We start from the raw sequence: 24,868 nt of genomic DNA on the forward strand, positions 1-24,868 counted from the left end.
ATTGTATAATTATGTATTGTGTGGGTATGTTTTTTTTTTTTTTTTTTTTTTTGATGGTTCAATAATTCGGGGAGGAGGGATTTGAACCCTAAATGTCTCATTTGGAAACACTAGGAGGTACCAACCAGTTCAACTACAAAGCTCTTGACTATTGTGTGGGTATGTTGAATACACATTAAGCCTGTACAACGTCAATCATTATGGAGAGCTCCAATTATAACTATTTTCGTACGTAGGTACAAATTTGATTTGAGCTATACATGTGACTAAGTGGGGTCCATAATTGTGGGTTCCAATTAGCTCAACTGGTAAAGTCTCTGATGGTTGAATAAGAGATCTGGAGTTTAATCTCCGCCTACACCAAAAACTGATTGGTGTCTTGGTCTGATGACAAAGAGCAATTATCAGGAGCGAACGCCATAGGTTGAAACTCTCTCAAAAAAAAAAAAAAAAGTGGGGTCCATAATTTAATATATATGTAACTACTTGAACTCTTACTAGTATATCCCAGCTTACCTATAATCTTGCCCAAATAATTCTTGTAACAAATTGTGTAATCTTTTTCAAGAAGTGAAGCATATGGTAAAAGCATAAACTTTTTGTTCTGACTACATTTTGACCTAAACTTACTCTACTGCACTTTTTGGTTTCTAATAAAACCGCGGTTGAAGATACAAGCCTCATTTTTCAGCAAATAAATTAAATAAAAGCAAATCATCCTTATATCAACACTTGCTAGATTCTAAGAGATTTATTTTCCCAAATAATCTAAACAACTAGCAAGTCTACAATCACTAAAAGATATCCAGTTGAGAATTTCCTTACACAACATGCATGATACATGGACCTCTTGAACGAGCAGTTCAATTGCCTTGTGTACCTGAACTCGGGATGTATCTGCCGCCATGGGAGGACCTTTCAAGATTCTTATTTTCACGATGCCGGCGCCAGGCTGCTTGTACCACATAAGCTGCAAAGGGTTCCAATTGCTCTTTACCTATATGCATCCAGTTCTTGGAGATTATTTTCTTCAAGTCCTCATCCATTAGAGCAAAGGCTTCAATTGGTCCATGAGTTTTGACGGTTCTTGGAGATAGGGGGAGTCTGGATAGTTTAGACAAACCCAGTTCAAGAAGTTCTTCTCCAAAGAAGTGACCTTTTTCAAGACGCTCAGCGTGTGAGGAGGAGCTAGTTGCTTCACCATTACTGGATGTATAGGCCCATGCAATGCCATCTGTAATGAAAAACGTTGCATCAATTGGATCTCCCTCCCGAACAATGTAGCTGCGCTCTTTGTAGTAGACTGGCTTGAGAGAATCGCATATATTTTTCAATAATTGTTCATCCATGTTTTGAAGCACTGGCACCTACCCCAAAGAGTAAAAACAATCAAGATGAATAGTGCTTGGAGATTTACAAATACACTGAGCAAATCTATAATGTATTATCTATACACAATATAATAATGTAATTTACACTGGAAAGGGTTGTTATAATCTTGATTATTTCTTGAATTAAGGTTGATTGATGTCTTGTATTTAGGAAAATTCTTAGGTATGAAAGAATGATGTTTCTTTCTCTCATATTCATGGTAGACTTACCATGAATATGAGACGAGGAATTTTCCGTACTTCGAAAATATTTAAGAATTATTCCTTGAATCATGTCATAATTGAGGGCAGAATATAGTACACCTAAAAGCTACTAGTATAAAAAAAGGAATATATATATATATATACAGAGAGAGAGAGAGAGAGAGAGAGAGAGAGTTGGGAACTTGGGATCAAGTTATATGAACTCACTTTTTTAAGAAGTTATATGAACTCACTTTTTTAAGTAGATCCAAGCAGAGGTAGCGTTTTACTGCATTGCTTATAGCTTCAGGAAGATAACAAAACAGGTTCTCCACACAAACATCTTTTTTTCTTTCCAATCTGGGTATTATGTTCTGCATAATCTGTTTTTTCATTTCTCCAGGAAGCCTGTATTTGAACATCCATATTCCTATTGTTTGTTTTTTCTCCTCCATCTCCAACTTCTCCTCCATCTTCATTCTTTCTTCCTCTTCCTTCTTCTCTCTTTCCTGCTTCATCTTCCTTCTTTTCTTCTCCGATCTTGCAGTTTCCACCTGCATGTATAACTGTGCCCCACTTCTACCGGTAAGTTCAATTTTTCAAATCTTACATCAGATTGACAAAAAAGTATATATTTGCTTGTGTGTATGTTACTGTGTTCACTGTGACATTTTATTTTTTTATTTTTTGAGAATGACTCGTTATTGTGACAAATTCATTGCCATAAGAGAGAGTTAATCTAATACCGACCTTATAGCTTGGTGACAAAAGGTTTATGTTTCATAACCTTAATTGTAGCCTGTAGGTTTGTAATTCGTAGAATTAAATCAAAATTAAGTGTGTGTTTGGATACTACTTATTTTTTTGAAAACTGAAAACTTATTACTGAAAATAATAAAAAAATAATTTCTGGGTTACTATTTACTGCTGAAAATGCTGTAACTTTGCCTTAATACACTGTTCATGTCTCATGAACAGTGCAAGAAGTGCTGGTCAAAAAAAAAAAAAAAAAAAAGAGGTGAAATGTTGGATGCTAGACACCGGCCACTATCCAAATGGAGCTTAAGTTTCAAAAACTATTCCTGTGATTAGAATGAGATATTGAGATATTTAGTATTCCAACAAATCACACACAATATGTGTTAATTTGTATTTAACAATACAAAATAACAACTCCTCATAAATATGATTAGTTCATACAATCTCTTTAAAACTAAATATATTAAAGGATAATAACATTTCATCAAAAAGAGAATAAAAATATCATCATTAACAGAATTAAAAAAAAAATTATCATTAACAAAAAATTAATTTGCCAATCATTAACAATATATGTGTTAACAGCCCAGAATTTCAACCAGTAAAGAAAGGGTCTCAATTCATATTTGTATAATTGGGAGTCCTAAGCTTTAAAAAGAAAAAGAAAAATTGTGACTAACCTGCAAATTTCCAATGAAATAGGAAAATAATAGCAATCCAAAGATACAAATAAGAATTGTAAAGCAGCTTTCCCAGACATAATTACTTGTTTGGAGATTTTGACCTAGAGAACTGCAAAAACGTTGCACTATAATATATTAGAGATATACTAATCTTAGAAATTATAACTATACTATCAAAGAAGAAATTTTTTTACCTATTATGCATAAACTAGAAATTTCATTATGAGCTTTCCATGGAAAAGAATAAGTTAAGACAGGATGTAAACATCTACACTTGGGCTCTAGGTAAGGAAACAATAAATAGTGATAATTAGTGGTTGAGATCGTGGGTTTGAGTCTGTTTAGGACCTTAGGTGTATGAGTAAATTTTTCCATAAAAGAAAAAGAATATTGTAGTAAAATAGTTTATAACTCTAGCATTTTTCAAAGATGAAATAACAAAATTATATAGGTCAAAAGTGAGAAGATTATCATATGTATGCCCATTATTGAGCTTAAGTTATATCAAAATTATGCCTGTCTTCTTCTTCTTCAAGATAATCTATGTGTCTAGGGAAAATCTAATATTCATTACATGAAATCCAAAATTGTCTAGAGAGTGATAATGAGTAGTGACTATCTCTAAAAAACAAAAGGCAAAAATTAAAAGTATACTTTCCCTCGTGATTTTTTTTGGTTTCCCACAATGTATCCTATTTTATTATAAATCATGAGAAAGAATAGCAAATTTATAAAATAAAATATAATGAGAAGAATATTCAAAATGAAAAGTATAATTGTAAACACTAAATTATCCTAGTCATATTATGTAATAGAATACCATTAAATCATTATATATTATATTTATAATAAAATAGGATTGCATGTAACAATCAAAGAATAAAAAGATAACAACTTTATTTGAATTTAAACTCATCCGAAATAAATCGAAGTGGACCAAATGGACCATATTGGACAAAAATGGAATAAAGTGGACCAAAATGAATAGAACGGACTGAAATGGATAAAAGTGAACCAGAGTGGACCGAATTGAACCGAATGGACAAAATTGGACTAAAGTGGACAAAAATGGAAGAAAGTAGACGGAATGGACCAAAGTGAACCTAATTGGACTAAAATGGACCGATATGGACTGAAATGCACCAGAGTACCTATTTATTATCTTTTATCTCTTGAAGTTGATAAAAATGACATATGGTTTCTCTATGTACATAAGAGCGAAACTTGATCGTTCAACCTGAACTTGAATACTACATTAGCATACAATTATAAATACAATAATGGAATATGATTTTTTCAGGTGAGTATAAACTAAAATTAAATAAGTAGTCTTTGCCTTAAAGTTTTTTTTTGAGGGGAACTCTGCCTTAAAGTAGAATGTTAAAAGAAGTTGACCAAGTCTCTCTCAATATATATCATTAAAGAGGTTGAGTGTGTCCTTCAATCTCCTCGAGTGAGTAGTTCCTCAAGCCTTTCATATTTTCTTACTCATGTATTTCTCTTAATAAAATTTTGTAAAGGCACATCACAAACCCACAAAAAAGCCATAATAACTTTTAAAAGAAAGTATGACAAGTTATACTATTCACAACACTAAGTCTTAAAAACTTATATTCTTTATGAAGAGCATACTGCTCTTAAGTGTATTGAATATAATTAGTTAATTTTTAATAAAAACTATGAAAATTATTAGTTTACATGAACAATACCATGAAGAGCATACTATATGTGTTCATGTAGACTAATAATTTTCCTCAAAACTATTCTGAAATGACAATATGAAAATAGTAAAGAGTCTAAAATGAACAAACCTTAGATTTCTCAGGCCCCACCAGAAACACCGAAAGAATTTTTGTGGGAAATCTTTGGAGTGCACAACACCAGATTGAAGGGCGTCATGAAATATTCCAAAATCAAAGGGCATATCCGTTGTATTTGGTGTATTTATAGGGCAAGAGTCTGTTAGAAATGTGTGATTTCCTAAACTGTGATCATCACAGTTAAAAGAACTACCAACACATCCAGGTTGTTTTTGACAGGCTATGAGCCAACAGGCCGTCTCTCGCTCAATAGAAAGCAAATACCAAAGGGCTCCCAAAACCTGGAATTAAACACCAGCCAGCATTGAACATCAATTATTTTTTCATGAATCAGATAATGACAATTGTGAGAACAACATTATTCTATTCAGAAGGAAAAAGATAATTATGCAGATATCATTCTTATAACGCGAACATTAATACTCACGGCTCATAATTTTATTGCATATGTCTTTATTTTTAAGTTGAATTTTATTGTATATATCTAGCTTTTTATAGACTTTCTCAAATTTATTTTAGACTTTTGCGACCAATGGAAAAATACTTAGGAAGTTATGCAGGGGCATCAAATTTATTTGCAGGAAAAAAATACTTACCCTGTATAGTTTAGTCATAAAGGCATCCAATTAATTTAATTTACTGGAATAATGCATCCATTATTTCTTAAGGAGTTAGTAAGGCTTTGGTGGTGGGATCATATGGCTGGTCATGTACCCCTATTGTTGGATGCCAAAGCAGAGGTTTTGCTTAATGTTTGCTTACAATTCCCCATATGAAGTGGTTTTCATACCAACTATATTATACACCCTTTTTTTTTTTTGGAGCACCCTGAAGGAGTGTAAGAATTCTACAGGCATTTGTATAAGATGTTAAATCCATAACACAATAACAAGACCTAATCATAAAATTTAGGTTGGATCCTCAAAAGACTAGTTAGAGTCAGCTATGATAAATGCTTTGATTCACTAAGATTGGTACTTCTGAACTCCTTAATCTTTTCAAGAAAGCCTCAGTAAAAAATTAATACCAGTCATCAAGGTATTAACAAAAACTTTATAACTCAAATGGTTGACACCTTATGTTATTTCTAACTAAAACATCCTGTGTTCAAATCCCCCTCTCCAACTATCAAATTATCCAAAAAAAATTAAGAAATCAGGACATAATCAAACTTACATGACTGGCAATAATGTACAGCGAGAAATTGAATGCAGCTTTAAACCATATGGGAAATTTAGCATATCTGTTGGCTTTCCTCATAGGATCTTTCCAGGATAGGTAGATTTGAATAATTCTTGGCACATATTGGAAGAGAAGAACAGCAGTCAAATACTTTCTTATACCCAAAGCTTTTGAACCTCTCACTTCTCGGAAAAGAATTAAAATTGCCACCTGTACATATTACAGCAAAGTTTAGAGTCAAGGCATGGAATCTAATAGTAAAGGTCAATGTTAGTATAAACAAAACAATCATTATTGGTACGAGAAAAAGCTCTGCCTTACCTGTGGGATAGGAAGAAGAACGAGAATGTCTATTACCAAGTATGGCCACAAATACCTCCTAGCTATTTTCCTAGGATCTTTAATTAATGTAGCTTTTCCGGAGGTTTCATCTATATAACCATTATAAAATTGCAATGCAATATTTATAATGCAAATGATATCAGTGAAAGTTCGTAATATAGGAGCTAAGGTCCTCAACTTTTTGTCTAACTCTATGCACTTCTTTTCTTCGTTGATCACAGGAACATAAAAGAACAGAGGATCTATTGACACTGCAATCACACACGACAGTCTAAATATTATACTCCACGTTTGAGAGAACCGGTGATGCGGGTCAGGATTTCTGCGTGTCCTGGAATGTTGCCCTTCAATGTCAAATACATTATGCAAGTGTTGCCCCACATTACTGAACAAAAACATAGCAACTTGAAATTAGTGAAACTTCTATGTATGGTGCAACTAGAACATGAAAAACGTACAATGAAGAAAAATGTCATAGGCACTATATAACACCATTGAAGTTGAAGAACCAAAGGCGTATATATTTTTCTTGGTTAGATCATTAATTCAGTCCTCTAAATATTGGATTAATAGTTGAAATTGACTTGCATCTCATGACATGAGTGGCACCACCAACAAATAGGACATTGTTCTATTTCCTTTTCTTTTTTTTTTTTTAACATCGGGTCCTTCAAATCCAAAATGCCATACTTTCCCTCCTTTCCAAACTATCAGCTAAAGTCAGTCACAAGCAAGTGTGGTAGAGACACGTGGTTTACATGTGAGAACAATTAAAACAACTAAACTACAGTAGTTTTATATATATACTACTGTCGTTTTAGTGTTAGACTTCATGTGCAGGTGCTTCTCTTCTTCTTTTCTGACTTAGAACTTTGAAAAAGTTAATTGGGCTTTGAGGAAATTAAATGGGAAGAGTTTTAAGAAGACTATATGCAAGCTGGCTCTTGGTGTTACTATTTATCACATTTGGCTTGATCGAAATGCGATAATTTTTCGAGGCAAAGGAAGAACATTTGGAGTTGTTCCAAGCTATTATGGCTGATGTTTGATGTCACCTGTTTTGGTGTAAGAATGTTAAGAATTTTGTCCTAAACAGGACCTTATGCTATATATGTATTCTATTGATAGATGTGGGGTGATCTACTTCATGTTGCTTGTTTAGTATTGCCTGCTTTGTGTAATTAGTTGCTGCTTCTTGTTCTGTTTGTTGTTAATAAAATCATTTCTCATCCTTCAAGGAAAAAAAATGGTCTTTAAGTTTCTGTAGAAAAATGTTTACACTGATAACAGAAATTAAGTTGTAACTAAATTATAGATTATCACACAACTGACCAAATAAGAAGTAAGAACTATATATGCTATTGTTAGCACATAGGATTATAGGGAGAAGCAGAAAATTAAAAGGAATGAAAAGAAGAATAAACTAAGCATAATGAATCATACCTAAAGCTTTCACCATTCTGTATCCGATTCACACGGAAGCTCATACTTAAAGCTTCTCAACGAGCTAGGCAATGTCCAAAAATAAAGATTGGCCTCTGATTTATGTATAGACGTTACAAATCTTACCACAAAGTACGAATTTTGATCCCTGAAAAATGCGAAACAGATTATAGAAATTTCATTATTCATTTGCATTAAAGTGCAACCTCTCAAGACCATGCTACCTAATTGACAGAACTAATATTGCTCTTTCACTTTAGCGGCAAAATTTATGAGCTAGATGCACATGAAAACAAAAACTTGCACACAAAGTACTTGAGAAATGAAACCATCGATTGACTTCTTCCTTTTAATTTCTAGGCAAAAGACTGAAAACCCTATAAATAAAAATGCAAAATTAAAGGAAATTATGATTGTTTGATCAAAATAACTTAATATTAAAAATAAAAATCGTCAGTTTTTTACACAGTATAATAGTTTTTTTTTTTTTTTTTAACAAATCCCATATTTCTTTTACACCAAACCATTTTTTTTTTTTTTGGGGTAAATCCAAACTAAAATTTTGTATGGTTAACTTATAAATCAAATAATCATGTCACATTGTCACCAACACCATTCTCTTTGTAGATCTCCAACTTTCAACTTCAACTACAACCACTCAATTTAATATAAATGGTAAATTATATAAGTGGAATGCATGACAGCTAACAAATAATGAGAGGAGACCTTGACTGTTGACTTTAGTTTTAAAAAAAGTCCATAAATCATAACTTTTACTTAAAATTTTTTTTTAAGACAAAATTATATAAACATCTCAAATTTCTTTTTTCCAAAGGTAAAATTTGTCCAAATAGAGATAAAATTTAGGATGTGGTCAATTAAAGGTGGAGAAGTGCTAAAACTTGGAAGCATATGATTAAATCTACTTTTTTTTTTTTTTTAATGAAAATTTTAATCTTTTGAAACAATTGTTAGTTTAACATATATAGTATCAAAACTACAGAATTTCTAAAATGTAACGTTTGGTCGTGTTAGAATGTGAAATGACAAAGTAAAAAAATAAAAGTAAAATATATTGACTGTTCAAGAAACCAATAAGATTCTTATATTAATTAAAGATTATGAAACTTTTTAAAAAAATTTATTGAAAGTAAAGAATATTTTATTAAGAAGAATTATTATTATTATTTTTTATCTTTTTATTAATATTTAGTAAGGATTATTTTAAGATGATCATGCATGAGATGGTACGAAGAGCAATGATACAACAGTTTTAATAATAAATTTCACATATACTTCTCAAATGGACCCCATTAGACACTTTTTTATTTTCAAAAGGACCCTCATTTTTCAACCTTTTTAAATATATATATATATATATATATACCCTCATTTATTATTGGAGTAAATTCTAGAATCACACGATTTATCACAATTATTTTATGTAATAATTAATTGTACGTCGTTTTCACAAAATTCCTACAGTTTTTTTACCTCTCATAACTTGACTTATCACAATTGTTGCATAGTTGTGGCACAAAAATATATGGTAAAAATTAAAAATTAAAAATTAAAAAGAAAAAGATAAATATAACGGATGAGGTTAAAAATGAACTTTTACTATCAGTCCTTGAAAGAGACACAGATCTCAATCGTAGTAAAAAAAAAAAAAAAAAAGCAGTTTGATTGTTGTTTCAGCATGATAAAACCAAACAATACAAATTTTACACAATTACAGTACTTTACAGTTTACACATATGCATATACTATCAGAGAGGAGAGAGAAGTGAATCTACTTACAGTGAAGCCTGAAACTTGTAGAACTCAGCCTTAGCGGGCGTTTGACGATGAGTTCTGATAGGATTTTTATAATGACAATGTGAGGAAGATGCAATTAACAAACAAGGCAAGTGCTGAGCAGTTCCCATAATTTGCTAGTGAAGTACTATGACCCACACGTAAAGAGTAATTACTCTCTCTATTTTTGTCAGTCAAGTCAACTTTATCTTCTTTATTAGAGGAAACAATTTTGTATTTTATTAGTCAGTCAAGATCGTCACCGGTTTACCAATTAAACAAAATCATACGGAGAAAATGCGGAGAAGGAACTTAAATAGAACAAAACAAAACTTCTGTGCCTTTCTTTCCTCAGCCTAACAATTAATGTTTCTGAACCTTATACATTATTGAAATAAAATTTTAATGATTTGGACAAAAAAAGGAAGTTTCTGTGATACCTTTAAAGAACTTTTTCCACTTCTTCTTCATATATGAACTCAATATGTATAGGGTTGTGTTAAGGCCTTAAGAGGCACCGTAAAGTCCCATTAACAGCAACTTTTTGATCTTTTATTTATTTTTATTTTTTACAGTTCTTTGTCCTTTTTTTTTTTCCAGATTTATGTCATTTTTTTTTTCAATATGAAGCCAACTTTATACGGAGAAAAAAAATCTTAAAATAATTTGTAGTACTAGTTTTATGTCATTTTCTTTTATTTATCTAATTTTTTTATTAAATGAGATCCATTCTAGTACAACCTTAACAAGCACTCATTAACATTTGTCATATATATATATAGTACAAAAATGATACTTCCAAGTCATAGTATGTAACGGTAATTGTTTAAGCACAAGTTGTATAATGGAGAACATCTCTTTGTCTAAGTCAAGCTCAAGTGCTCAACTATGGCTGGCTACTTGATGTAGCTTTTAATTTGTGTGAGGGGCATTTTTGTCACAATCAGTAAAGTGAGACCCAAGGCCCATGGGCCATGAGCTCCATTTGTCAACAAAGACCAGGACAAATCAGTACACAAAGAAATAAAAAGATTGAAGCCCACTCGGCAGCCCATTTGAAAGGAAAGTTGTTTTATGTGCGTCAAAAGGTACAATGGTACTAGTAATTCAGCCCAAGGATAAAGCCCAATTCCCATCTACCAAAGAAGCTTCGGCTGATCCACCTTTTATGTTGTTTCCATCTTCCTTTCGCTGCATGGACCAAGCTCATGCGCTACAAGGAAAGACCAACACATGGGAAAATGAGGAGATGTGGCCTGGACCTGGAGGTTAGGAGGTTCATTTTGTACTAATCTGGGCTCATCCAAATTATTTTTGATGGGCCTTTCGGAAACATTTTGAATAACAATAAAGAGCTCTTAAAAAGCTTACCATTTTTTTTTGGGTAAATTCCACAAACCTACCCTAAGGTTTGTGAAAATACCAATTAGGTCCACAACATTCTAAAACCTACCAATTTAGTCCTTAAAAGACAATTTTGTCCCTAATTTTTTTTCTCTTTCTCTAATCTGTCTCCATTCATGTCCCCGTCTCTCTTCTCTTTCTCTCTCTCTCAAAAATCACTGAAGGGTAGGGATAATCCCAGAAAGATGCTTCTTGAGATCAACTGTTTGGCTCATTTCCAATCCCTATTCTGCCATTCCTTTCTTTTCTTATAAATTCTTCTTTTACTCTGTTAAAACCAACACAAAATTATTCAACACCAAAACCCCATCTCTAATCAAACCCAGAAACATACCCTATAAAACCAACAAAATTCAACACATATACACAAACCATTCACCACCAAAAACCCATTTTTAATCAAACCCAGAAACCTACTCTACAAACCAACAAAATTCAACACATTTAAACAAAACATTCACCACCAAGAACCCATTTTTAAATCAAACCCAAAAACATCCACTAACTTTTCAAGAAACCAATACATATACACATGATAAAATTACAGAATAATCATCCATAAAATTGTAAGATTTATTTATGTCAGCTCAGACAAAACAAAAAACTTCTCCTTCCATTCGGTGAGGTCCGATTCGGAGATTGTGGATCGGGCTTATTCGGCGATTCAGCATGCGATGTCTCGGCTTGAGGATGAGTTTCAGCATGTTTTGATTCGGAGCACCGTTCCTCTTGACGCTGAGAGACTGTACTGCTCGATCTGCCAGAGTAGCCTTTCGTTCCCGGTCAACGATGCCGGAATTATTGCCGGAGAAGATGATATGAGTGTGGTGGTTAGTGACTTTTCTAGTGGCTGTGGGTGATATGGGTTTGTTGGGCGGTGGGTTTTGAGAGAGAGATCTGAGAAAGAGAGAGAGAAGAGAGAAGGGGAGAGGAACGGAGAGAGAGAGAGAAGGAAGAAGAGGAAGATTGGTATTATCATTGAAGGGTAGGGATAAAATTGTCTTTTGAGGACTAAATTGGTAGGTTTTAGAATGTTTTGGACTTAATTGGTATTATTCCAAACCTCAGGGTAGGTTTGTGGAATTTACCCTTTTTTTTTTTTTTTTGAGTATTTAGTAGCTGATAATATCATGTCAGCTATATCAAAATTCAACAACTGGGAGACATGCGTGTCAACTGATTATATCAACTTTCTTGCCTTTCCACCACTACTTTCAAGTGTGTAAGTAGGTTTTTTGTTTTTTTTTTTTTTTTACATGTGTCTCTTATTTATTGGATTTTAATATAGTTGTTGTAGTATCATTTAATACCAAATACTTTCTCGAAGGTGGTTTAAAAATGGTAGATTGCTGTTTAATTTTTTTATTTTTTGAAATTTTTTTCCCCCAAAGGAAAGTCAGGCCAATTGCTATGTTTCAACAACTATAAAGCACAAGTCTGTGGTTAAAATCCTTCAATGGGAAGAATGATATCTTTTTTTTGCTAGGTAGGGGAAGAGTGATATCAATTGTTTAGTGTCTTGTAACATTAATCCCTAATATAATTTGTTTAGTGTCATGTAACATTAATCATTAATCCCAATATTCATATTCCTGTTTAGTGCGTCTGCACTAGGACTAAGACACGAGACATGTAATTTATATTTTGACGCACAAAAAGAAAATTTCCATTCCCTTGGAGGAATTGTGTATTATCACTTGGAGAAAAACAAAGATACATACTGCAACGAAATGGTGGGTACGTAAGACTAATAAGGCAACCAAATAATGTTTACTAAATAAGTGAATTAAATGTTATTGAAACTACAATCGTTGAAACTATACAAGCACACTTTTTTTATTTTATTTTATGAATGAAAATATTCATTCACCAGACTATTAGTACAACAAGCTTACAAGCATCTTAATTTTAGAACAACACCAGGACCATAACTTTAATACAAGAAGCAGAGCTGCAACATCAAAGCACTACTAAGGACAGAAAACGAAATGTTCCACAAATTACATAACACTATAGTCCACATATTACATAACACTCTAAAAATTATGAATGCATTCTTAACAGATCGTGTTCCTTAAGAACTAATCCTCCTTTTCAGATAGTAGTATTGATGAACCCTTTTTCAATGCAGCATCTTTGATGAGTTGCAGTGATTCCTCTAGATCATCAAGTAGCTGGTGGGGATCGGGAACCACATTCGGGTCAACTGCTAGAATAATGGTCATCTTATCAGCATAACTTTGGCAATGGATTGTTATTGCCTGCAAAAGAAATCACAAATAAAATTGTTAAGGAACTAGAAAGAGAGATGAAGAGCAAAAAATCAGTAAAATGTTCTATGTCATCATGGTGAGCATGAAATATGTGAACATGAAAAACCTGTTCTATGTCAAGTATTGCAAAACATGCTTATTGAATTGGTTAATACTGAAAATTATCAGAGTTATTGGACTACTTACATGAGGGAACCCGTAAATACTAGGAGCGAGGAAAGCTATTGAATGGCCAAAGAAGCTAATTTCTTCTAGCGGACCACACACATTTGAAAAGGCCACGGTAGTATTTGTAAAAACTGTGTGTGTCAGAGCAGCAGCTGCCTGTCAACAATGTAAATAGAATTTTACTCAAGCAAGAATTCAGCGTCTTATAAATTATACCTCCAATAAAGACAATACTTTTGATTAACATAAAATGTTACACTTTAATCATTAGTTATCTATATCTATGCTAAATTTGTAAATTTCTTTACATAAAAAGTGCACAGCCTAGTCAAAGAAAATTAAAGCAATTGATAACAAGATTAAGTTGAATTAACAGAAAAGAACTTAATTAAGCAAAACTAAACGACTTTTGCTTAATTTTTAAAAGGTCAAGGTTAAGCACGTCCAAGTATTAACACTAGCTATGAAATAAGTGAAATTGTTACTCAGTATTATATATGCAGCATCCATAATTTCACGTGTGATGTCCACATTTTAAAAAGTGAAATAATTGATGTGTACCAACGATGTACAATATTAGAATCCTTATAGAACACATTTGAACTTGAGTTATATAGAGTTTGGTAATTGAGTTATGTCACAGTGATAAGTGATAACAGATCCTAACCACAGTTCAATTTAGCCTTAAATTTCTCATTGTTTGTTTGAGAAGGCGTAGGGAGATTAATCACCTTAACTCCAAATGTTTTAAGTACACTACAAGAAAATGGTAATGTGCATTGAGCTTCAAGTGAGAGCTTTTTTCGTTCCATCTTGGCTTTAACTTCCCCAATATGTTCCAATGGGTCACCATGTAAAGCAATTGTGAGAGGGAAGATTACATAACCGATCTCATTTCCCCACTTGTCCTTGGATCCCTTTGCCATCATTTCAGCCATATCCTATTTAACGAATAAATTCAGAGAGGAAACATTTTATCCAAATCATATATAGAGGACGCAAGTTCATTATCCATTGAATCAAATCAAAATGTAAGAAATATTTTTAAAAAGCGTCCAAAATTTCGAAAGTGGTAATCTCCACTACAATTTTTATGCACAATTCTTTTTTGTTTGAAATCGAATACATAACTAAAAATCTAATGGATAGTATTTAAAATAAGAGATAAGTAATGAACCTGAATCCCTGCAGTTGCTCTTATATTTGCGAAAACGATTGCTCTAAGGCGGAGACTTTCTGGAAGATTATTAGTATTACTAATATCCCCATCTTTCTCATCCTCAGCTGCTGAGTGAAACATCGAATTCTTGAGATTATTAAATGTTTATACTAAGGAAGAAAGTTTTTTCTTCTTTGATTGTCAACGGAAATTAATAAAGTAGTTGGGTAGGACCCAAAAACAATTGACTTTAGTCAACAGTATACAAGCAAATATAGTTAAGTTTCTAGAGAGAAAGAACAAATATATCAAATAATAATTTCTGTAGCAGCATGTTTGACACAATTGTTACCTACAAATTGAGCAATTACTAAAAAAATCTGAACATAATTTGGAAGCTTATTACAAAAATGTCCCAATGGAAGTTTTTTTTTTTTTTTTTTTTTTGATTGAAGTCTGCATTGAAGGACATGACATTCTTTTCAAATTTAGAAAATGAAAATGGTTTTACTAAACATTATAAGATAAATTGATAGGGTTCAACTTACATCTAAGACTTTAGTACACTGCGACACAGATGCAACATGTAATCAAGATTAATCATATGTCTCATTATATCCTTTACAATGCACCAGAATATTAGACAAAAGCTTTATCCAAATTGACATAAAAAAGTAAATTATAGAAAACTTACCATATCTCCTGTCTAGATATCGCGAAAGACCAGCTTGTGTTGCTCCCAGTACAACATCATTGATTGTCTGATAAATGATCCACACGAGGCCAACCAAAAAAAAAAATCATCTTGTTAACCCATTTTGTAAAATGTAAAGATGGTAAATACTCATAAAAGCATTTCTAGGAAAGAATGGCTTATGTGGTACATCATAAATTGCATGTGCACCACAGATATGGGCCATAATCATTAATGTCACGAAGAATTTGAGTTTCTTTATGGCCAAACGAGTTCGAAGATAGTCAACATACCATATTCATCACGTTCTTCACGAGCTTGATGTCATCCAAACTAACTATACGATAAGCGAACCGCTTTGTAGTCAGATCACACCTGGGTGCACCTTTGATGGGACTGTGTGTGTCTTTCAGAAACAAAAAAGTTGCCAGGAACAACGTAAAATCCACACAAGTGTTCCAAATCAACCTCAAAACAAACCAAATGGATAATAGCCACCAAAATGTGGTGTTGGAATTGGTTGAACCAGCTCGTTTCTTTATGGGAACAGTAGGCAATGCTTCTGGGTCCGAGGTTTTTCGAGTAGATGCAATGAGAAGTGAAGTGAGAGATGCACCATCACCAATTGAGTGGTGGATTCGAAATACTCCGATTGCCTCTGCATCCGAGGTTTTGACGTTGAGGAGGTGGATTTCCCATAATGGTTTGGACAGGTCCATGGGAGTTTTGGTCAGATTTGAAACATAGTCTTCAACAAACTGGTCTGGATGATCTATGTTTGGATCCAAATTCGGAACAAAAACATGGTTCTCTAATTTTACCGTAGTTGGAGTCCATTTCATATTCCTGCCCTCCTTGCCGTCCACCTTTTGCCATAAATTGAAAAACAAGAAGAAGCTGTTAATAATATATAGATAAATAAAATTTAAGATTATATTTTCTTAGGTAAGAGTTATTTAAATTTTAAACTATGTGACATTAGATATTCTTTTGGATTTATATATATTTAAAAGAAATCAAGAATTGACCCATTTTGAGCCCAATGGTATAACCATTTTTTTTACTTAGGGGTTGAAACTTCAATATTAAAACAGTCAAGAAAAATTCATAAAATTATATATATGTGTGTATGAATAAGAATATAAATTCTTAATTTTCTAATATTAAAGTAAGTTGTAACTTTTTTCTCCAAAAAATGAAATAAAAAGAAGTTGTAACTCAATATATATATATATATATATATATATAACATCATGAACTTTAGGTCAACTAATATTTTTTGGTATTTTTAATTGAGATATTCATGATTCAAATCTTATTTTCTCATAAATAAAAATTTTCTCATCTTCTAAATTACAATTAGTGCATAAAAGTTATTGAGCATGTACAAAAAAATAATATAATTATTGACATTCTTTTATATATATATATATATATATATATATATATCAAAATATATTTTACTTGCATCTTCACATGAGCTATAGGAGTGTTTAGAGGGTTTCTTTTTTTAAATTAGAAAATTTTAAGAAGTTATAAACACTTCTTTATTCTTATCGTTTATCTAAATAGTTTAAAGTACATATAATAATTATCTTTTAATTAAAAAAACACATAGTCATAAGAAATTTTTTTTTTTTCATATTTATATATTGTGAAAAGTGGGAAATATAGGAATCTATTTTAAAATTTTAATATGGACCTAAATTTTAGGTGTTAGAAATTTATTATTTTCCTTATATAGCCCTATTATTTGGAAATTTTAAAACTTATTTTGGTTGGATGTGAGGGTATTTATGACCAATTAAAAAGTGGACAAAATTGTATTCTCTTTGTAATAGTATAGGATAGATGATTCTTGTGCCTATATATATATAAATTATAACAAGATAAATAATTAAAAAAATGGAAGACTATTTTTGTTCAACCGGTTCTTTTGGGGCCACAAATTCAACAACCCAAATGTTTTTGTTTTTTTCTTTTTAGTGTCCTTGAATTAGCTGAATTTTGTAGGCCCAAAAATGACCAAGCCTTAAAACAATTAAAGGTTCATACTTTATAAAAGAAATTTTAAAATTTCAGGTTTGGACCTCTACCAGTCAAACTTGTTGAACTCCTTAGTTTTGCATAAAATCAATAATTCTAGTATTACTCATTTTTACATATACTTTGTCACAACCGTCCTACATGATAGATTGTAATTGATTGTCTATCAATATCACATGAATACATAATTTTTTCTCCACCACTTATAATCTGCTACATAAAACAATTATGGTAAAGTATGTGTAAAAGTGTGTGATTATATAGTATTATTGACATAAACGTATGTGTAAATTATTCGTTTTAGTAATAGTCTAGTTCCAAACTGATTATTGATATGAAATTGTTTAATACACATATATATATATATATATGAATTTATTGACTTAAATAACTTCTCAAACAATAAATCAAGAAGTTCATATAAACATTTTTCATGATTAATATTTAAACAAATGATGAAGCAAGATAATAATAATAAAAAAATGATGAATCACTCCATCATCATTGACAAATAAAAAAAAAAAAATCATTACAACATTAAAATCTTATTAAGTTACGTACCAAAAGACATATATACCTAACAAGTAGGTATATACTGGGCTGAAATGCAATACTAATTAAAATACTCAAAATAGACCGAAATAGACTAAAATAAACTTAAATTTTAAGTTTATTAGTAAAAAAAAAAAAAAAAAAAGAATTTTAAGTGAAATGAAATAAAGGATGATATTGTACTCGTTTAATGACTAATATGAGACATTTTGAACTGAACATAATTGAAATGGAATAAAGGAGTAGGGAACCAAACAACGGTTTTTTTCTTAATTTGTGGAAAGAAATTTTTCTTACTATCTTGCTAGAGAACAGCGGATGCTTAAGCAAAGTTTGCTCCAAACCAGCTTTGACGAAGTTAGGATTGATCTTTGTCTTGAACCCTATCATTGTAACAATATAACAGTTCAGACTTGGTGACTGAAACAACTGAGCTGCGGGACTTAGAGCCTCCTCACCGATCAAGGCCCCACTGTTAGCCATCTTTGTTACTCTTACTCTCTTGCTGGTTATCCTTACCACAATATTATATATGTTGCTTCACTCCGATGGTTCAATAATCCATACGCATGGTTTGCATTTATAGAAGTCGAATGGAATGGCAGCCATTGTAATTGTATCACAATTTGTGTGATTTTTTCCTTTTTGGCTCCTCTCACGAGCTCTAAGTTTAACGACATGGCTTCAATTTGGCCTCATATTTGTTTTCTTTTGTTTTACGTAATAAATGCCATTTCCCATTTGATTTGGTCCAATAATTGAGGAAAGAGTTAAGGAAATGGATACTTCTTTCTATTGTACACCTCTTTATGGTGCTTGAATTTTACATGATTCATGCCTTAAATGTTAAGCACGTAGGTTTGATATGATGTATGTTAGGTACGATTTATGCATTGTATTGAACTTTGTATGATATAAGAGTCCAGTTAACGGATGCTCTTAGAACATTTGTTAATGAATTATTTTAGAAAAATTTTGATACCACCTTCATGAGAAAAGAAAAAAAAATGTTAATAAATTATTTTAGAAAAATTTTGATACCACCTTCATGGGAAATTTAAAAAAAAAATGTAATTTTTTTTTCTTTTCCTATAATAGGTTTCTAGAAATATTTTTTAAACCAAAATTTTAAAAATATTTCTTAATCCAATACCCTTAGAGCATCTATTATATTTTTCCATAATAGAATAACTATTTCTTAGAAAAAACCATTCAATTGTTTGGTTGTGTTTTTATTATGAGTAATAATTTTGGTCCACCTCTCACAAGTTTCATTGTGCTGACTGAATAAGAACTAATTAAAGCTAATAATGTAGAGTGGTGGTTTCTGCTGTGGTTTAATCTAGCTATCCCTAGGCACTCCTTTGTTGGTTGGATTAATTGGGTGACTATCCTAAACAGTAAACAAGCTCCTAACAAAGGAAAGATTGGTACAATGGGGGACTTGCTGTGGACAAAATGTGCGGTTTCTGCAGGTACAGTATTGAAGACAGAGACCATCTCTTTCTTCAATGTGCCTTTACTAAGACAGTCTGGGATAATATCAGAGGGCTTTGCAAGCTAGCTTGGTGGGCTTCTGTCTATCACATATCACATATGGCGTCAAAGGAATGCAATTACATATGCAGGGGATGTCAAATAAAGAATGGAGAGTAAAAAGTGCAGTTGTAACTCAGTATTGAATTAGGCTTAATGCTTCTATTTGTAACTTCCTAACTGCCTTCTCAATTAATTTTTGTCACAACTCAGCCATATATATAGCGAATTGTGACAAATGATATTTTTTTTGGTTGTAACATTTTTCTTTGAAACTTCCACATTAGTTGAAAGATGATTTTTTTTTTAATACAAAATAAAAATTCTATTCTAATTTAATTGTATATATGTATAAAGTTCCCTCCTGAAAAATTAAACCCTGATTATAGAGTGACGATTTTCAATGTCACTATCGTGTGGTTTTATCTGGCACAACTTGGTTTAGCATTTTTTTTAATTTACATTTTTTTTAATTTCATTTATTTGATATAATTATATTTAATCAATTTATATTTTAAGTAAAATAAACTATATACCAAACAAACAATGATATGCTTTCCAAAATTGGAGTAAATTAACTTTGATTCAAATAACACTTCTAGAAAAATTAGATGATGAATTCAAAACCCATCAAGTATATATGAAACTTATTATTATTATTAACTGGGAAAGAGTTAGAAACTTTAAAATATATATATATATATATATATATATATAAATTTCATTGGCAAGTATGATTAATAGCAAAAAGTCTCGTCAATCTAATTCCACACGTATGCTCCATGAGTCATAGCGCCCCTATTATTGTTTCCAAGGTTCATGCTTAAGAACTTGTTTGACTTGTCTGTAGTGTTCATTGAACCGAACGTGATAAGAACACATGTACAACACGAAAAATGTTTAAAAATAGTCATGCACGTACGTAGGTTTTAATTGTCTTGTCTAGTGTTCCAGACAGAAACCTTATCCCTTAATAAGAATTGAACTTCAATCTTCTGCCCATCCGAATCAAAACTGATTACGGCAAATTGGTTAATCAACCTCTATTGTGCAAACTTAAATTATTCTCTTCTCATGTAATAATATAATTCATGCTTAGAATACTCTCTAATCTTCTCTTAAACATTTTATCTTAATCTCACTCTCATGTAAGAAGTGACAGAGTCAAGAATTTAGGTTGGGGGCAAGATTAAAAGACAAGATTGGAAGTAAAAAATTAATCATTATTAATAATAAAATAAATAAATAAATAACTATATGCTAATGTAATTGTCATATAGAATCTAACATAAAATGTAAACTTTAATTTATTTTTTCACAACTAACTTATAAGTAGTTTGTTTATATTATATATACCTTCTTTCTTTTTTCTTTTTTTTTCTTTTTTTTTCAGAATTCTATTAGGCTTCTTATTCCTATTCCGTAGAGTAGTAGGTCTTTTTTTTAATCATTACTAGGTGAGACCCATTATTTTTTATATAAAAGTTGTTATAGGTATGTAACTGTGTAAGTCTATTAGCATTAGGGGTAAGAAAAGCTGCAGTGATAATTGAAAAAGAATCAAACAAGGTAATACACAATAAATAGAAGAGAAAATTTTGAGAGTTCGGGGGCGCACTTGCCCCCTATAGACTGCCCCCTCTCCCCCCTCCCTCTGCCGCTACATGTAAGGAAGATCTTCAAGCTAAGATTTCAATGGAGGTCAGTGGAATCAAGGCTGTTAAACCCGGACTGGACCGTACGGTCCGACTGGGAAACCTGTGAACCGTTCAGTTTCACGGTCCGTTTAAGGTAAGGAACGGTTCCATGCGAAAAAAGCATGGACCCGTCCTAACCACGATCTAACCGTCTGGTTCTGTGAACCGTGACCGGTTCACACGGTTCAAACGGTTGCCTTGTTTCAACCTTAAAACGGCGTCATTCCACCTCTTTCCCCCCCCCCCCCACCTTATACGGTGTCATTTGGAGCATACATTTAACCCTCTCTCAAAAGTCACTCTCGGCCTCTTCCTCACTCTGAAACCCTCTCTCAATCACTCTCGACCTGTTCCTCACTCTCTTAATCACTCTCTCGTCTCTGCCTCTCTCCCTCGTCGCCGTCGCACTATCGCAGCTCAACCCAGATCTCTTCCTCACTCTCTCGTCTTTGCCTCTCAACCTCATTGTCGTCACAGCTCAGCCCAAATCGCAGCTCACTCTCTCACGCTCATCTCTGCCTTTCTCCCTAGTCGCCGTCGTAGCTCACTCTGTGCCTCGTCGCCGTTGCCGTCGTTTGGTACTTTATTACCTCTAATTTGCTTTTTCTTTGTGAATATTTGCAAGTTGATTGTGGATGATGATATAGATCTGAAGTGTTGGTGTGTAAATTGATTTGGGTCAATTGAAAATGTTTATTGTTGAATCTTTTGATTGTGAACTTCTTGGGGGTGTGGGTGAATCTTTTTTAATTATCTATGTCCGATAATTTTATCATAGGTTTGAAGGTTTGTAATTTTAACTCTTGGGTTTGAAGGTTCTTGCTAAAGCTTAGAATCATGCTCCTGCTATATGTGAAGACAAGGCTTGTGATATATGTTTGTGTCTGCCAAAATCACTTTGTTGTGTCTGCAGCTTCTTGCTGCATGTTTTTTTTGTATTTTTTATTGCTGTTGGTTTCAATAATATTTACTTCATTCATGTTCTTGGTATCTATATTTTTTTAGTTCTTTTGTGAAATTCAACTTGGCTGTTTGTTACATTTGCTTTACTGTTGTGATTTCCTGTTTTAATCCAATTGAATTTATTCATTATTGTATCCATTATTCTTTCTACCATAGTTGTAACCTCTAGCTCTATCACAATTGAATTTATTCATTATTGTATCCATTATTCTTTCTACCATAGTTGTAACCTCTAGCTCTATGACAATTGAATTTATTCATTATTGTATCCATTTTTGTGTATGTGTTAACTAGAAATTAAATACATAAAAGACTTTTTTGCGTTATGCAAATGAAGGTGCAATATGTCATGGTTAATATTTGCTTATGTCCTTGCATAAATGAGAAGTTGATTTGCACTAGAATTATATATTCAAATTTCATGAGTAATGAAATACTTAGAAATCATCTGTTTTGGTATCAACTCTTGTAAACGGTTTAATCACTAATTTGTCCATGAAAACACTTTTAAAAACTAGAATGCACAGATAGTAACTCATCCAAGATTTCATTAACATTTTTCTCTAACTTGTCCATTGAACCTATTTAGAATGCAATTAATCATGATATTACAGGGTTGCATATTTATCATCATGCCCATATCAATTGTAAATTTATTGTTGATTGTGGAAAGCTTTTTGTTTTTGTTTTTTTTTTCTTCTTAATCTGTATTTTCATGTTTAACAATGGATTTAGTTGGATGAATTACGTATTGTTTGTCCTGGTTGTTTGTCAGAATAGGTTTCTAATTTGTATATTACATTATTCTCAAATTTTTTTAGGTGCTTGAAGTTTATGATTCTATATCAACACCTATAGATCAATTTGTGATTCTTTGACTCTATGACTTTGTGTATATTAGTTTGTTAATTTGACTCTGTGTATGAAGTTGTGATTCTTTGACTATCTGTATTTCAAAAATTGATGGGTCTATGCGTGTTTGATTGGTTGTTTAATCTTTTAGATTAAAATGGAAACAGAGACCAAGCTACTCCATCACATGAAGTTGATTCCAATGTAATGGAGTCTAGCTCAAGAGTAAGGGAAAAGGTTGATTCGGCTTTGGAACATTTTAGCCTTGGGGCGGATGAGAAGGGATGGAATACTTTTACATGTGTGTATTGTAGGCAAACATATAAAGGTGGGGGTATTAATAGGATGAAAAAACACCTTGCAGGGATAAAATGTGATATTGGATTGTGTAAAAAGGTTTCTCATGATGTGAGATACCAAATGTTGGAATATGTGAAGGAGTTTGAGTTGAAGAAAAAAGCTAAGAAACAATGTCAAGAAGAAATGTTTAGTGTGCCTTCCACAAATAGTGATATGCAAGAAGATGAAGATGTTCAAGAAGTATTTAGTAGTGGGTTGCCTAAAAAACTTGTTTTAGGTAAAAGAAAGAGTACAAATCCAATGGATAATTACTTTGCTCCAAGAACTACTCTAGGAGCTCAACCTGGTCTTAAAAGTGTGTTCCAAAGTAAAGAAAGGGTGAGGCAAGCTGATATGGCTATTGCAAGGTTTCTGTATGACAATTGCATTCCTTTTAATGTAGTGAATTCAGTGTACTACCAAAGGATGATTGATGCCGTAGCTGCTGCTGGTCCTGGTTACAAAGATCCATCTTATCATGCTGTACGGGTCCCTTTGTTGAGGGATCAAAAGAAAAAGGTTCAATTGTTCAGTTGTTGGTTGAGTCACAACATAGGCATTGGGCAGAAGTTGGATGTACACTTATAGGTGATGGTTGGAGAGATACTAGACATAGGTCATTGATTAATTTCCTTATTTATTGTCCTAGGGGAATAGTATTTGTAAAATCAGTTGACGCCTCAGATATTGTGAAGAGTACCAGAAACTTATTTAAATTGTTTGATGAAGTAGTTACATGGGTTGGTCCAAAAAACATAATTCACATGGTTACTGATAATGCTTCCAATTATGTATCTGCTGGTAAATTGTTGTGTGAAAAGTATAAAACTATTAGTTGGTCTCTTTGTGCAGCTCATTGCCTGAATCTTGTGTTGCAGGATATGGGAGACATGCCTCATGTGGAAAGACTCAAAAAACATGCATCCAAAGTTACAGTTTTTATTTATAATCATATGGCTTTGATTGCTTGGTTAAGGAAGAGACCTGGTTGGACAGATATTGTACGTGTAGGAGCAACAAGATTTGCTACTACTTTCCTTTCATTTGGAAGTCTTCATGTGCATAAGCATGACTTGCAAGCCTTAGTGACTAGCAAGTTCTTTATGGACAATAGATTGGCAAGAGAGTCAAAGGCAAAAGAAGTAGTTTCTATCATTTTAGATAATTCTTTTTGGGATGATATTAATGTTCTTGTCAAGATTTCATCGCCACTCATTTGTTTGTTATTGATTGTTGATTCTGATCAAAGGCCTGCAATAGGATATGTGTATGAGGGCATGCATAGAGCACAGTTGGGAATCAAGAAGATCTTCCAAATGAAGAAGCACTTGTACAAGCCATACACCTCAATTATAAAAAACCGCTGGGACAAACATTTGTGAAAAGATCTTCATGCTGCTGCATATTGGTTAAATCCCACTTTTCAATATGATAAGGAGAATTTTTGTCAGAAACTAGCAGTACATATGGCTGTTTTGGACTACATTGGGACAATATATGATGATGACAAAGAAAAGGTAATTAAGGAAACCCAATATTTTCGAGACCGTATTGGGAGCTTTGATAAAGATCTTGCATTGTCAAC

At 32.4% G+C, this 24,868-nt stretch overlaps 3 protein-coding genes across 4 annotated transcripts; 1 reads left to right on the forward strand and 2 right to left on the reverse strand.

Moving 5' to 3' along the window:
- Positions 1-665: 665 nt before the first annotated feature.
- LOC126699752 (cyclic nucleotide-gated ion channel 1-like) lies at positions 666-9,715 on the reverse strand. Its single transcript, XM_050397721.1, has 8 exons — positions 9,604-9,715; positions 7,804-7,951; positions 6,340-6,745; positions 6,013-6,228; positions 4,828-5,117; positions 3,014-3,125; positions 1,829-2,140; positions 666-1,367 (listed from the first exon to the last, which is right to left on the reverse strand). The coding sequence occupies exons 2-8, from the start codon at positions 7,845-7,847 to the stop codon at positions 864-866; spliced, it is 1,884 nt and encodes a 627-aa protein (XP_050253678.1). The 5' UTR covers positions 7,848-7,951; positions 9,604-9,715; the 3' UTR covers positions 666-863.
- Positions 9,716-12,822: 3,107 nt separating this feature from the next.
- LOC126700038 (wax ester synthase/diacylglycerol acyltransferase 11-like) lies at positions 12,823-18,458 on the reverse strand. Of its 2 annotated transcripts, none has more exons than XM_050398017.1 (7): positions 18,194-18,458; positions 15,592-16,164; positions 15,299-15,365; positions 14,623-14,729; positions 14,177-14,386; positions 13,464-13,601; positions 12,823-13,265 (listed from the first exon to the last, which is right to left on the reverse strand). In XM_050398017.1, the coding sequence occupies exons 1-7, from the start codon at positions 18,377-18,379 to the stop codon at positions 13,086-13,088; spliced, it is 1,461 nt and encodes a 486-aa protein (XP_050253974.1). In that variant the 5' UTR covers positions 18,380-18,458; the 3' UTR covers positions 12,823-13,085. The 2 variants fall into 2 exon arrangements, with proteins under 2 accessions (XP_050253974.1, XP_050253973.1); XM_050398016.1 differs by having other exon boundaries at positions 14,623-14,732.
- A 4,693-nt stretch (positions 18,459-23,151) lies between these two features.
- On the forward strand, positions 23,152-24,665 carry LOC126700698 (uncharacterized). Its single transcript, XM_050398900.1, has 2 exons — positions 23,152-23,802; positions 24,162-24,665. The coding sequence occupies exons 1-2, from the start codon at positions 23,152-23,154 to the stop codon at positions 24,663-24,665; spliced, it is 1,155 nt and encodes a 384-aa protein (XP_050254857.1).
- The last annotated feature ends 203 nt before the right edge of the window (positions 24,666-24,868 follow it).

The sequence above is a fragment of the Quercus robur genome, chromosome 9 (assembly GCF_932294415.1).
Source record: "Quercus robur chromosome 9, dhQueRobu3.1, whole genome shotgun sequence".
In the NCBI taxonomy this organism is placed as follows: domain Eukaryota; kingdom Viridiplantae; phylum Streptophyta; class Magnoliopsida; order Fagales; family Fagaceae; genus Quercus; species Quercus robur.

What these genes read in the sequence shown, in the direction of transcription:
- LOC126699752 (XM_050397721.1), bottom strand. Translation starts at nt 7,847, where the DNA reads ATGAGCTTCCGTGTGAATCGGATACAGAATGGTGAAAGCTTTAG. An exon ending in TGGGGCCTGAGAAATCTAAG is followed by an intron (nt 3,126 to 4,827) that starts GTTTGTTCATTT and finishes ACGTTTTTGCAG; the next exon opens with TTCTCTAGGTCAAAATCTCC. An exon ending in GCTTGGATCTACTTAAAAAA is followed by an intron (nt 1,368 to 1,828) that starts GTGAGTTCATAT and finishes TCTTTGGGGTAG; the next exon opens with GTGCCAGTGCTTCAAAACAT.
- LOC126700038 (XM_050398016.1), bottom strand. Translation starts at nt 18,379, where the DNA reads ATGGCTAACAGTGGGGCCTTGATCGGTGAGGAGGCTCTAAGTCCCGCA. An exon ending in TTAAAACATTTGGAGTTAAG is followed by an intron (nt 13,602 to 14,176) that starts GTGATTAATCTC and finishes CATTGTTGACAG; the next exon opens with GCAGCTGCTGCTCTGACACA. An exon ending in GTATTTACGGGTTCCCTCAT is followed by an intron (nt 13,266 to 13,463) that starts GTAAGTAGTCCA and finishes TTTCTTTTGCAG; the next exon opens with GCAATAACAATCCATTGCCA.
- LOC126700698 (XM_050398900.1), top strand. Translation starts at nt 23,152, where the DNA reads ATGGAGTCTAGCTCAAGAGTAAGGGAAAAGGTTGATTCGGCTTTGGAA. An exon ending in TGAGGGATCAAAAGAAAAAG is followed by an intron (nt 23,803 to 24,161) that starts GTTCAATTGTTC and finishes CTTGTGTTGCAG; the next exon opens with GATATGGGAGACATGCCTCA.